At 42.9% G+C, this 14,249-nt stretch overlaps 2 protein-coding genes across 4 annotated transcripts in view; both read right to left on the bottom strand.

Moving 5' to 3' along the window:
* Positions 1 to 8,503, bottom strand: part of ampd3b (adenosine monophosphate deaminase 3b) — a 54,363-nt gene extending 45,860 nt beyond the window's left edge. Inside the window, exons 1-2 of one of the 2 annotated variants that reach the window (XM_063197660.1) lie at positions 8,372 to 8,503; positions 6,519 to 6,600 (exon numbers count right to left, since the gene is read on the bottom strand). In XM_063197660.1, coding sequence (XP_063053730.1) covers positions 6,519 to 6,576 — 58 coding nt within the window. In that variant the 5' untranslated portion in view covers positions 6,577 to 6,600; positions 8,372 to 8,503. Of the gene's footprint in view, positions 1 to 186; positions 491 to 6,518; positions 6,601 to 8,371 lie in introns of those variants that run through there. The other variant, XM_063197662.1, reaches the window with a different exon arrangement.
* A 1,794-nt stretch (positions 8,504 to 10,297) lies between these two features.
* On the bottom strand, positions 10,298 to 13,884 carry admb (adrenomedullin b). Of its 2 annotated transcripts, XM_063196259.1 has the most exons (5): positions 13,689 to 13,884; positions 12,958 to 13,070; positions 12,468 to 12,584; positions 11,852 to 12,171; positions 10,298 to 11,163 (listed from the first exon to the last, which is right to left on the bottom strand). In XM_063196259.1, exons 2-4 carry the CDS (start codon positions 13,059 to 13,061, stop codon positions 11,853 to 11,855), a joined length of 540 nt encoding a protein of 179 aa, XP_063052329.1. In that variant the 5' UTR covers positions 13,062 to 13,070; positions 13,689 to 13,884; the 3' UTR covers positions 10,298 to 11,163; position 11,852. The 2 variants fall into 2 exon arrangements, with proteins under 2 accessions (XP_063052329.1, XP_063052327.1); XM_063196257.1 differs by having other exon boundaries at positions 10,298 to 12,171.
* Between the last annotated feature and the right edge of the window lie 365 nt (positions 13,885 to 14,249).

Below are 14,249 nucleotides of genomic sequence, written 5' to 3' on the forward strand. Positions count from 1 at the left end.
ACAGCTTGGCCTTCCTGCTCATGATGTCTCTCTCTCTCTCTCTCTCTCTCTTACACACACACACACACAAACACAAACGCACACACACACAAACCACCACTATACATGTGTGTATCAGCGTGTGTATGTGTGTGCATATGGTCAGTACAGCTGTGATTCAGCAGAGTGTGTGTGTGTGGGCTCTACCTGTGGTGTGATCTGCGATTCCTTCGTAGATGTCCAATCGACTGTTTCTGTGCAAGGTGAGTCTCTTACTGACAGACTGACTAAACTGACTGACTGGGAGAGGTGTCAGCACCTATTTGGTTTGTTTTTCTCCGTTGCTCTCTCTTGCTCTCGCCCTCTCTCTCGCTCGCTCTCTCTATCCCCTCCTTTCCTGCCAACGTTCTCCTGCTAACCTTTTCGCCATTTGTTGGGAAACAATCAAAAGTAACATGACTCCACCTTTCGCAGGAGTGTTGACCCATCCCACCACCCTCATCCACATTAAGCCTCTCTCTCTTCCTCTCTTTCTCTCTCTCTGCCTCTCTGTCTCTTACTCTCTCTCTCTCTCTCTCCCTCTGCCTCTCTGTCTCTCCCTCTCTCTCTCTCTCTTTATCGTGTGCTATAAACTCACTCCCTCTCTTTCCCGGTGCTTTCCCCCCTTCCCTTTGCTCAGCTCTCTGCCAACATCAGAGCTAAAGCTTGCTCTTGGCTGTGCTTCCCCGAGGCTGATTAAGTGCATGGCTATGTGGCCATGTTGTGCCATAACCTTGGCACACAGTATACAGCCAGTGGCTATTTTCAGATGGTCCCTCACTAATAGTAGTGGTAGCTATATCGAAAAACAAACTTCCCATGACCCCATGGTGACATGCAGGGAAATTCACAAGCTTTCAGTTTCTGCTCCATCAGAAAGGGCACCAGAAGGGGCAGCATACTATTTTCATAGAGTCAATACTGTCCAACGTGACTAGGGGTGTAAATCACAGCCTTCATGACGATACGATACGGTATCGATTTCTTAAATCAGGGATTCGGTTTTTTTTTAATACTTAAGAATTCCCCACGATACGATGTGATTCGGTTCGATTCGAATTTTTCCGATTACTTTTCCACTACTATTGTGTTATGGAGCTAGGGCATTGCACAGGGGTCAGCGATTCGATTCTTTTCGATTCTTAAGAATGCCCCACGATACGATGCGATTCGATTAAATCGCCGGCCGATACATCGATACATTTCGATTTTATTTACACCCCTAAAGTGACAGTAAACAGACTGACCAAAACTAAAGTCGTCACCCCAAAAAAAAGGTCACACATAATAATATGCTGTTGAACCGCCTTTAGCTTTGATCACAGCACACATTTGGTGTATCATTGCTTCAATACACTTCTGCAATGTCTGGATTTATATCCTTTCAGTGTCAGCATTAAAGGTGTGTTGTGTAGGATGGCTGCCAGAGTAGATGCTGCTAATTGAAACTGTGCTCCCTATTGCCAAGTTTGATCTTTTTACGAACATGTACCAAGCAATAAACTAATATTTACTAGTATGACTAAAGTACAGTAAGGTTTGCAGCTAAAGATGTCTATTTCTGCACATTCAAAATGGCGGACATGGAGCTCCACCTTTTCATGTAGGAAAAGTGCAAATTTCCCAGTCGTAACGAAAACCTGGAATTTGAATTCTGGAATTCTGGAAATAAATGACCAGAAATATTACACAGTAGACCTTTCAGGCTGTGTACAAACAGATGTGTCTAAAGATGTGGAGGTCACATCACAAAGGCACATTTTCTTTTCTTGGGTTAGATTATTTCAAACAATTTGTGCCTTTGGGTTGCGTTGTTGAATGTTTTTGTTGCATGCACCAAAACCGTAGCTTCATCTGTTTCCTAATAATATCGCCATAGTTCTACTTAAGCAATATGACACGAGTGGGAGTGAGGTTGTTCTGGGACACCCTCACGGGTGTGATTCGCCGCAGGCACGAAGCCGCAGGCTGAGTGCCGTAGGTAATTACACCCGTGAGGGTGTCCCAGAACAACCTCACGACCACAAGTGTTATATTGCTTTTATACAATAGTTCCTTTGCTAACACAATTAGTTCATTGAAAGAAATGTTAAATTATTTTAATTACTTTATTTTATTGTTTATTTGCTTGTTCCTCCGCTCCGGAAAAATAGTTCCAGTTATTGTCTTTGGTTGCTGCGCAACGCGCACCACGTTGGTTACGGTTACTTTGTATCGTTGGTCGCGGAGTGATTATTAGATGTGAAGAGTCATTCATAGAGTGTTGGAGGATACCCTCACTCCTAGTGACGTGTAGAACGCCTCTTGTCCAATCACAATTTGTGAAATAATTCGACCGGATCTAACTATTGTATAATCTCTACTACCACATTACACAGATCCTTTAGGGATACATCATGACTTGGTCATTGCTATTCTGCTAACAGCAAATTTATAACAGGATATGTCTAAACACATCACAGCAAAGAAAGAAAGAAAGAAAGAAAGAAAGAAAGAAAGAAAGAAAGAAAGAAAGAAAGAAAGAAAGGGCAGCAGGAAAAGGAAATGTCAGTCTGTTCTCTTCCTATATCATGCCCTGGTGCCCTAGTTGATAAGGGTTATGCCATTTAACTCCTGTGTCAGCCGTAGCTCAAGGCAGAGGAAACAACAAGTGGGTCAGATACATGCAGTTGGGGGATCATGTTTAGCAGATATGGGAGCTACTGCGTCAATTTCAAAGTTTAAAAGCCTCTAACTGCAAACCTTTTGCATCTGTGGAATGCATTGCAGTTTGATGGAAAAACAACCCTTTACTACGATATTACAGAATAACTACGTCATTACAGACATTCTTTTCTAGCTATTACAACTTGGTCATGCCACTCTAACTGTAAGGGTTTGTGTCTTTAAACACTTCAGCGTAGTTGACTTATTCTGCAGTTCGTCTTGTGCTGCTTGGGAATGCCATGATGTCTCCAAGGATTCAGGCCCCCTCAGCTATTCCTCCTGCTACAGATGTTGGAAGGGCATCAGTGTTTACATAAACACCCGTGAGAAAGTATGGAGTGGTGTACAGAAGAAGTATGCAGTGGTGTACAGAAGAAGTATGGAGTGGTGTACAGAAGAAGTATGCAGTGGTGTACAGAAGAAGTATGGAGTGGTGTACAGAAGAAGTATGCAGTGGTGTACAGAAGAAGTATGGAGTGGTGTACAGAAGAAGTATGGAGTGGTGTACAGAAGAAGTATGGAGTGGTGTACAGAAGAAGTATGGAGTGGTGTACAGAAGAAGTATGGAGTGGTGTACAGAAGAAGTATGGAGTGGTGTACAGAAGAAGTATGGAGTGGTGTACAGAAGAAGTATGTATAGCAGGGCTGTCAAACATACGGCCCGCGGGCCGCATCCGGCCCCCCAGAGGATTCCATCCGGCCCGGATGTTAAAAAAAAAGTTTAAAAAAAGTTAAAAAATTTTTATTTTTTTTTTTACTTTTTAAAAAAAAAAAAAATTTTTAATGAAATAACCGAAATGCGCAATTACGGCCCTCGGGGCAAAATTGACACCTGCATGACATTAACCCAATGGTCCCTCTGTTACACTGTAGTAAAGTGCACATCACACTTCTATTATAAATAGTGAATTTGTACTGTAACAGGCATTTGATAAAGCTCATATATTATAGACCTCATATACAGAGATAAAATGTTAATACTTCTTATTCGTATTGTATTGGTATTGGTTGTAATTAAATAATAAATATAATTGGATTTGTATTGGTTCCTATTAAGCTCAAACTGGAAACGGGATCTTAGAATGCGTGAAAATGCAGGAAATTACATATAAGAAATACAAAATTTTCGGGGGGAAAACCCCCAGACCCCCTGCCAAAATGAACTGTCCCATATTTAATTAATTGTTAGCAATGAATGAAGTCAAGGAAATTTTGTATAGGATTATCAGTATTGCATTGCTTTCTACATATTCAACACACTTAAAACGTGATGGTACTGACACTAATCCTCTGCTTTACGTTTTTTTTTTTTGCGATGATGTTACTAATGCGGCCCGCTTGAGGTCCACATGGGTTGTATGCGGCCCCCGGACCAAAATGAGTTTGACACCCCTGATGTATAGTATGTATACCAACAGTAACTCTATCAAGAACTTTCCTAGTATTCACAGAACATTCTGCAGAATAACACTGCTGCAGTCCTCCTGTACAAAAGTATGAAACTAAATCTTGTGATGGCTAATGACGCATTTAGTCCTCACCCCAGGTTACCCGACGTGGGTTAATAGTTACCTAGCCTGGTCCTGACCATGCTATAATACTACTATTTCATTTCGTAGTCATGGTCTGGAGGTTGTTTGATCTGACGCGATTGCAGGAAGCGGGAAGGACATTTTCTGAAAAGTCAGGATAAGTTGTTGAACAAACATGTCTGACGTCTCTTTGGCGATGTAGGACCGTTTAATAGACATGTCTGACAGAACATCCTACCGTAGGATAAAATTACAATGTAGGACCGCTTGTCAGAACACCGGCAAAATCCTGCTGCTCAACATCGCTCCATAGATAACAGGTACCAGACGTAGTGCGGAACCAAGTATCTTGGCGGAAGTACGCAGGATGGTGCGCAAGGCTAGCAGTTACCTGGCTTCCGGAGGGAGTTGGGCAGGAATTGCAATGAGTCTTTCTGTCTATCTGTCTTTTTTTCTGACCACAGTGTGTGTGTGTGTGTGTGTGTGTGTGTGTGTGTGTGTGTGTGTGTGTGTGTGTGTGTGTGTGTGTGTGTGTGTGTGTGTGTGTGTGTGTGTGTGTGTGTGTGTGTGTGGAGCTGCATTGCCTCCTCTGATTGCACTTGTTTTTTTGATTGCACTTGTTTTTTGATTGCACTTGTTTTTGCGATATCATCCTTCAATGTTCACTAATGCCATGTTAGGGATGCTCACTTGATATCTATCAAGGGCACAACTTGCATTGTTTCATTTCCCTAATGATTAGATTTAGGCCTTTTCTAATCACCCTGTGAGTCATGGTGGCTGATCCACAGACTATGCAGAGAAGACCTCTGTATCTGCACTTGCAATGATGCTACAAGAAAGCCGATATGCAGTAAAAAATGCTACGTTAATTTAACACTTCGAGAGTACTGTGGGACCAAATAAACTCTAGAAGATAAACCAACTCTCTAAATGTTTCAATAACACAGCATTTTTAATGTGTATATGCAAATGCTACTTTTGCCTCACAAACCACAAAAATCCTCACACCCTCTGCGAACAAACAGCCCTATCTAAATATCTATCTATCTGTCTGTCTGTCTGTCTGACTGTTTGTCTGTTTAAAGAACATTTTGGTCTGTGAGTCTGAAGGAAACACTCATTGTTATCTCAAGTTTTTGAGGTTGTCCGCCACTGTATCTGCACTGGATAGTAAACACAGACACTATCCCTACTTTCAACCCCCATACATAGCGGCCTTGTGACCAAATAAGGAAGATATTTACGAACTGCAATTATGCAGGCATTCCTCTGAACTGCCTCTTTGAGCTATTACTTAACTCTGGACCAGACTGGAGTCGACCGACCGGTTTGCTTGCTGCAGCCTGTTCAAATTCCCATTGCGTGTAAAAGCCCTAGAGGATAGCCTACTAGCATATCATGCCAATGAACACTGCATGCTCTATGTTACATAATCTATATTTTTACATTTATATTTTCATATAGTGAGCTCAAAGACAAATGTCATGCTTGCATGACAATAAAGTCTATTCTACTCTATTCTTTTCTATACAAAAGCATGGAGCATTGAAGCTCTGCATCGGGTGGAGGCGCATCAAGACACGTCAACACACATTTAATGTTTTTGAATTATATTGGTCACTGTGTGTCCACTGATGGTGTGTGGCTCATCACACGCTAACCTCTGAGGTTGCAAAATGCTGCAACTTCCTGAAATTCTTGTCTCGGAAGTCTGAAGACATGCTCCTGCAATTCATTAAACAGTCGTTTGTTATATCGACTCTATAAATGTTGAATTAACATTGTATTTCATACTGTGTAGTTAGTCTCCTTCACCATGTAGGGATGCCTATTGCCTTAGCATCTATCAGCCGCGACGTGCACTGGCTTCAGCATTTTCCAACTTTCACAACCGGCGGGGTCTAATTTTAGGCCTGACCCGCGTTCCTCGGTGCTTCAGTTGGAGACCTATATAACAACATACAGGTCAAGGGACGTTTAGAGCTGTCATGGTGGTATCTACCCCTGTCACCTAAGGTATGATAACACCTCGCCTGTCTGGTGTGTGCGTGCGTGTCTGTGCATGTGTGTGCATGTCTGTGCATGTGTGTTTGTCTGCGTGTGTGTGTGTGTGTGTGTGTGTGTGTGCGGGTCTGTGCATGTGTGCATGTCTGTGTGTGTGTGTGTGTGTGTGTGTGTGTGTGTGTGTGTGTGTGTGTGTGTGTGTGTGTGTGTGTGTGTGTTACCGGGTGTACGTATGCGGTGTATATGCCAGCTTACCCTTCCCCAGATTGGGAGTGGACTGCTGCTTGTGAAGCGGAGTGTCTCGTCTCCTCATCCTTGCCAGTGGATGGAAACTATCCTGTTAAAGAAAAACATCAAGTATGTCGTCGTTCTTTAGAGACGGAGCTAAGAGCGAAGCCATACAAAGTAATGTATGCCTCCCAGGCCCTCAAACCGCATCTCTATTCTCTCTACCATCCCTACTGGTCCTCAAACCAATGCACATCTCTATTCTCTCTACCATCCCTACTGGTCCCGCGCATAGCAATGTTGTTATTATGATGTAGTTGAATCCTTTTAACAAAGAGGCCCCCGAACTAAAAAAGAGGGCCTAATATCATGTGGAGGGGCCTCTTTTCTTCAAGTCAAGGGCCCATGTGGGCCCCCCGCTCGTATGGGCCCCCCTGCCTTGCGGGGGCTGCGGGGGTATACTTTACGCCCCTGACATAGGCTCTGCACAAAGGGGTTAAACGAGTCATTATGGGGTTTCTGCATACATGTAACTATTAGTAACCAGCAGGACAATGTGTGTGCTAAACTAAGCACAACAATTACCTCTTAATGTATGTTCTCTACAAGTCTTCTGTTGTCCAGTCTTGCACTTTAAATGTCTGTATGAGCACTGTCTATGTCCATACTGTCTTAAGTCCATGTATGAGTACTGTCTATGTCTATACTGTCTATGGCCTTACCTAGATTAGTCTATGTCTGCATGGGAAAGCAAGAAATGTAATTTCAAATTCTTTGTATGACCAGTGCATGTAAAGAAATTGACAATAAAACCAACTTGAAACTAAACCAGTGAACTCATCCTTCTGCTTTTGTGACTGTGGCACGATGGATTAAAAAGTAACACTGTGCCTGCCATGACTCTTTAAAAGTAAAGTAAATACAAACAGGAACTAAATTCACCAGCCAAGCGCAACATCTTTTTTCGACGTGTCATCATAGATAACAACTCCAACTTACTTCCTGTAGATGGGCAAGCAGCATGCAGCTGGGCTCACACTTTGTATTGAGACACATATTGTATTGAGAGTTGTAAGAGTTGCACATTTCAACTCTTCTCTGACTTCAAGTCAATGTTAAGGTGTCCTTTACCTGCAAACTTACAGTCACTTACAGTTTACGTTGTAAAATCTTACCAAAAAAAAAGTTACAAAAAGAAAATAAATTAGCCTAAGTCTGCATTTTGTGTTTCTTGCTTCTTGTTTTGTGTATTTCAACAAATTGTCCCTGGCTGACTGGCAGTCCTTGCAACAGGCCTCAGAGTATTGCTTACATACAGTATTGCCACTGAGAGCAGGGCCTTTTCCAAGCACTTTAAGCTCACACTGAATGCAGTTGATGGCCACACTCACAGACCACTCACTAATTGAACTGCATTAAAGTGAACCCAGTGAGTTGCACTTTCCTACTCTGTTCCTTGAACTCCCCACGCCAATGCCATTAAAAACTTATTAAGCTGGCTGTTGGCTGATGCATAATGGAACAGCCATTCATTCCTGCTACTCTAGAAGGAAATGTTGAGGTCTGAAACCAAACCATGTCACACCAATGACAATGCTTAGTATAATAAGCATTCTCTGTCTCACAAACACCATTATAAGACAAAAAGTTGTCAAGCAAAGATGGGGCAACATATTTTAAAGCATTGCCAAGTCCACTTTCCTTTTTCACAAAGAACAGCAAAGATATGCAAGCAAGGACAAGCAGAGGCATGCATGAGATGCCTGTCATAAAAACCTTAAATACACATTAACACATTTTGTGCAAGAGCACTGAAACGGTACAGGTGAAAGGCATGACTGAGTGAGAATAATTAGGCCGACCGTGTGTGTTGTGCTCACCTCTGTTGTTATATAAAAGGCTCTTTAGTGTGTGTCGTGTCGTGTCCTGTCCTGTCCTCCTCGGCTAGATTGGAACACACTTCCTCTGACTTGGCTCCGTCTTCTGAAGCTTCTTCCTGATTGTTTGAGTCTGAGAAAGAACGTTGAGACTGCTATGCAGCCTGCAAGCCAACATAAGTGCCTGCAGCACTTTAACTCGTTCACTGCCACAGCAGCGCAAGAGCCATTTAGGGGAGGTTTCCAGCTGTCTTGCACTGTCTGTAACGCACAGTTGCACGCATTTACATGTATTAGCAAACGAGTTCCACAGAAACGCTACTGACTGCTTCTTGTGTAAACTGAATGCCTGTTCTGGAGAAAATAACTGTTTTTTTTTGTTTTGTTTTTTAAGTGAAATGAACTTGAGTAGGACACAAAAAAACCTTCCCATTTCAGTCACTTATTCTGCTCATATTAGGCCTACTATTTATTATATTGTTTATAACTAGCCTATTACATTTCAAGTCTGGGTCATGTGCATGCAACTTTATTTGTTGTTTTACACGGCATAGATCCAATAAACAATAGGACGATTAAATAAAAGAAAGAAGTGATAGACAAAAATAAGTGGCCGACTGTTGCATTGATAAAATACGCGAATAATTAGCTGATGCCTTCATAATTGACAAGGTAAATATGAATAGACTGACTGTCAGACGTTGCTGTAGACTGCTCTCTTTTTCCCTGTTGGCATATAGCACTAAAGCCATTTGACTGGACACAAGACTGCAGTGTCCCCGACTGGTTGTTGCGCGCCATGGCACGCGCCTTTGAAATAATTATGCTGTGGCACGCTCCAAACGCATGGAGAAATGCAACCGTGTAAACAACATTACCCAAACGTTCATTTACATTGTGTTTAAAACTAGAAACATTTAGGTAAGTAAATGGAGGATTTTTTAAGCATTGTGTCCATGTTTCGACTAATGCACGCGCAATGCTACTCCCCCAACGTCTAAATCTATAAGAGCATGTTAGCACAGATGGATAGTCTACTGATTAAATGTTTAGGTTCAATGTGTTTCGTATTTTATAAGTTGTCTTACCAAAATCCAATCTTCACCTATGTGGAATTTCCGAGGTGAAACAAGCGAGGTGTGTCGAATGACACCAGGTCAAGATTTTAAGATTTTACTTCCACCATGCGCCCACGTGTAGGCCTAAATGGTGCAAACCTATGACCTATAACCTACCACCGCAGGCCTATTCTCGTAGAATGTAACGCCAAATAAACATGACTAAAAGCCATCTTTATTTTTAAAATAATTACAAGTTTGTATGACCCTGTAATTATTGATGCACTAATTAATAATTATTACATTTAGTTGAGAGACGTTGAAATAATTTCAATTCTTGCCAACTAGATGGCGCCATATATCTTCAGTTCAGGCGAAGGGGTGTCAAGACCTTGTTCTGCTGGTAGGCAGGAGAGGACGAAACCTTGATGGAGGGTTAAGGCCAGCATCTCTAGTGTTTACTCGAGACGACAAGCGACCGTCCACTGGAAGGCTACTATTGCCATGTTTATCCCCAAAAGATCTTTGACAAGGCTTTTCTTTTTGAGGGCAGTCAGTGTTAGACATTGTGTTCTGTTGAAACTCAGTGCGTAGTATTAGAGTGTGTAGAGATTATATAAACCTTATAGGACAGTAGAGTAGAGACAGTAGAGTCCCCCCCCCCATATTGTCATACTTAGACTTGATTGAAGATCTTGATTGAAGAGCTTAATTAAACTTTAATTAGATTTTAAAAAGCCAAATTTAATTTAAAGTTTACTAGACACATTGTAGGCTACACTTCAGGTGCTGAAGGCCACTCTTCTCATGGACACATTTGTGTACCAATGTTAGGCCTGAAAGGCCTTGAGGAAGACACAAACTCCAGTGATCCTGTTTGCAAAGAGTTTAATGATTGATTTTTTGTTACTTTGACTGTAGAAAAAAGGGATATGAACTTTACAGTGGATCTAATGTTAGCATAGATTAAACAACAAACACTTGAAATTCAAAATTTGATTGTTAAGGTAGGGTGGGTACAAAGTTTACATGTTTTCAGTATAAAAAATAGTTACTTCTTACAATTACAATTAAATGTGTATAAATATATGGTAAATTCTATATATAAAATATATTTTAACCTTTATATACAAACTCATGGTAATTCATTCATTCATGCATTCATACATTCATACATACATACATACATACATACATACATACATACATACATACATACACTGTTACATTTATTGCACGTTTGCCCTTAATATACAAAAGTTTCAAAATTCAAGTATAGTGTGGCAGCAACCATCTCAAGTGGACTTTACAGTATATCCAGACACCAGTGTGCTCCATTAGTCTGTTAGTTAGTCTGTCCCACATATGGGGGAAAAAAACATAGCGTCCCCTCAGAGCGTCCACCTCTGTCCACAGTTGAAAGTGTCCGTGGAGTAGGCAGAGTGAGGGAAACCAGACGCTGATCATTGAACATCCTCATCCTCATCCTCATCTTCCTCTTTTTCATCATCCTGGGTATCCTGGAGTGCCTTCCCTTTTGTTACTTCGATCGATTCCCCAAACCACAGTCCTCCTCCTCCTCCTCATCATCATCATCATCATCATGGCCATCATCCTCCTCCTCGTCCATGGCTACACACGGCAAAGTGCTGGTAAAGTCCGCAAAGGTTTTACCCCCCTCCCTCCATCAAGTCTCAAGTCTCCATCTTGTAGGGACCAGGGGGGGAGCAAGCCGAGCTGGGGGGGGAGAGACAGAGAGGGCTGGTCAGCTCCTTAGAACTTGCGAGTCTCATCTCAAAGGCAAGAGAGATAGACAAGGCACACATGCAAACACATGCACTCACACATGCATACGCTTACACCTGCTTCTTTTTTCACAGACTAAGACACACATTCATGACCTGAGCACCTCTCTCTTTTATCTCTCTCTCTCTATTTCTCTTTCTCCTTTGCTCTCCCCCCATTTTACTCCCCTCTGGACCCCCCAGGCCTCGGAGGGGTTCATATAGCGAGCGTCTCTCTCTCTCCTCTGTCTCTCCCCCAGGTGTTGACGGCAGCAGACATAGAGGAGGTGGGGGGGTCGTCAGCTGTGCAGTGTGCGGTAAGCCAAGCCAGCCGCGCCAGACTCCCCTCACTCCCCATGCTAGAGGATGAACACCACTAGAGTTCAGCACAAGTCAGTAGCATTTCACCAAGATGAGGCCAGTTCAAGATTTTTGTGTTTTTGTTTTAAACAACCATAAATAAGAAGGGGGAAAAAAAACAAGAGAACAGAAAGGAAAAAAAGACAGAGAAGAGAAAAAAATACAAACTGTCCCCCTTTTTTTTCCTCCTCTCTTTCTCTTTTTTTTCCCTTTTTTTGCTCTCTCGCTCTCTCTCTCTCTCTCCCTCTTTTTCTGTTTCTCTTCTCACTCTCCCCAATTGCCTCATGTCCGTCTGAAAGCTGGTCCGCGTCTGCTGCTGCTGCTGCTGCTGCTGCTGCTGCGTCGTGTTCTCAATCTCGACAGCTGCGCTCGGCTCCTTTGGGAGGTGGAGGAGGAGGAGGAGGAGGAAGAGGAGAGGGAGGTGAACAACTGCTCTAGCGAGCGTCTCCGGCGGCGACCGTATCCGTGTTCGCTGATCTTGGACTGCGGCGCCAAGTCGGCCTTGTTCTTGTTGATGATGTGCAGGCGATGGGCCAGCTCGTGCACGGAGCAGGTGACCAAGTTACACCCTGAGGGCTTGGAGTTCAGCATCCTCTTAAACCTGCGCAGCACAGGGCAGAGACAAGAAGAAGAGAGGGGGGGCATTAGAGAGATAGATAGATAGATATACAGTGCATACATACAGTTTTTTTAGAGAGGCCAAGTAACACCTCTGGTCGGAACTTGGTTATATTTAGAAGTTTGATACAATTGGATCCCCATTGCCAATTTGTTAGCTGAAGACCCCCACCCCCAGCTTCTTAGTCAATTAATCAATCGAATTCATCAATCCCTCTGCAAAGTTTCTTAAAATAGAAGTTTTTGGTTTTTGTACATTATGATTTTTTTTGCACATACCTGAGGTGTGCCGGGAGAGGTTTGCTGCTCCTGTTCTCCTGGACTGAGCCCTCCTCCCTCTCGACTAATCTCCTCTGGATGTCTCTTCGCACCAGACTCTGCATCCAGACACTCAACCTGCCAACGGAGGAGAAGGGAAAAACAGGGGAGAGAGGAGCGTTAGTCAAGGCAAGTCCTAGAGCCACCATCATTTGCTCCGCAGAAGCAGAGCAAATAGAAGAAAAAAAAAACACATCTGCAATATGCCTCTGGGTGTTTTTTTCTCTTTTTTTATTTCTTTCTTTTATTATTGTTGGTGAGAGGAGAGGAGAGGAGAGGAGAAGGGGAGGAGAGGAGTGGAGTGGAGTGGAGAGGAGATGAGAGGAGTGGAGAGAGGAGGAGAGGAGAGGAGAGGAGTGGAGAGAGGAGGAGAGGAGTGGAGAGGAGATGTGAAGCAGCAGGCATGTGGGAGCAGCGTGGCGTGGCGTGGCGTATAGTATTGCATGCGCACCTCTTTCTGGTCTCTGCACTGAGCTCCGGCTGGCTGCCCCTGGAGCAGCGTGCGAGTGTGGCCAGCACACCCCAGAAGAGGACACACTGCAGAAACAGCTTCATCTTGGCAGCCTGAGGAGAGGGAAAGAGACAGACGGAGAGAAGAGAGAGAAGAGAAGAGAGAGAAGAAAGTGAGAGAAGTAGATAGAGAAGTAGAGAGAGAGAGAAGGAGAGAGAGCAAGGGAAAGGAAGAGACAAGAGAGAAGATACAGTTAAACAGATGTGGTATTTATCAAGCATGCAAATAAACATTCACTTCACTGAGGTTTTTTTTATTTTATCACAGCCTTATGAAGTTGTCCCTGGAACAACTTGCACAAAATTTGACAAGTGAGGTCAGTCTCACCCTGGAATTATTTCAGAGTAGCAGTAATTCATTTGCCTAAGAAGGGGAGTCAGTAACTTGAACTTTCATTTACTCTGATCTGAGAGACCTCACATATCTCTGACTCAGGTCTCTGCCAGCGCTAACAAATCATGCACATCTTCTTTTCTCCCAAACTATGTGTAAATGCTGTCAATTTCAGTAAAAAAATAAATAGCATATTATAATTTAATAATGAGCTTACACAAAATGAAATACAATAAAAAAATAAATTTGAAGGAGTCCCAGAAAAAAACAAATCAACAAGTCCCAATAATCCTACAGGAGCCAAATAGATTAGAATCCACCCGTGTAGAGACACGTACCTGATAATTAAAGATGATTGGCTTCACCGGAGATGTTTTCCTTTTTTTTTGTTTCAAAGTAAAGTCCAGCTGTATAGCAGTAGTGGAGGCTCCCTGCAGAGTTAGTTGTAGTTGTGTAGCCAGGAAGACTCTTAGTGCTATCGAGCTAATGGAAGACTCTTAGTGGTATCGAGCTAATGGAAGACTCTTAGTGGTATCGAGCTAATGGTCTGGCTGGTTAAGGCAAACCTGCTGCCTTTATACTTGACAGGGGGCGGAGGTGGGAGGGGCTACAGGCCAGAGTGACACTCAGCCAGATCCTCAGCCACATCCTCCTCAAGCCAGCACATCACATTCTTTTCCACTGACCGTCACACACAACGGAGAGAGAGAGAGAGAGAGAGAGAGGGGTAGAGAGAGAGAGAGGGGGGGGTAGAGAGAGAGAGAGAGAGAGAGAGAGAGAGACGTAAATTACTGTTAATTATCTGTGTATGTTTGTTCATCGTTTTCTTTTCTTAAAAAGAAAAAAAATAATGGGGACAACTCCTCGTGTTTGGAGCCAGTTCAGATTTAGGAGGATGT

Source organism: Engraulis encrasicolus, chromosome 4 (genome assembly GCF_034702125.1).
Source record: "Engraulis encrasicolus isolate BLACKSEA-1 chromosome 4, IST_EnEncr_1.0, whole genome shotgun sequence".
Classification (NCBI taxonomy): domain Eukaryota; kingdom Metazoa; phylum Chordata; class Actinopteri; order Clupeiformes; family Engraulidae; genus Engraulis; species Engraulis encrasicolus.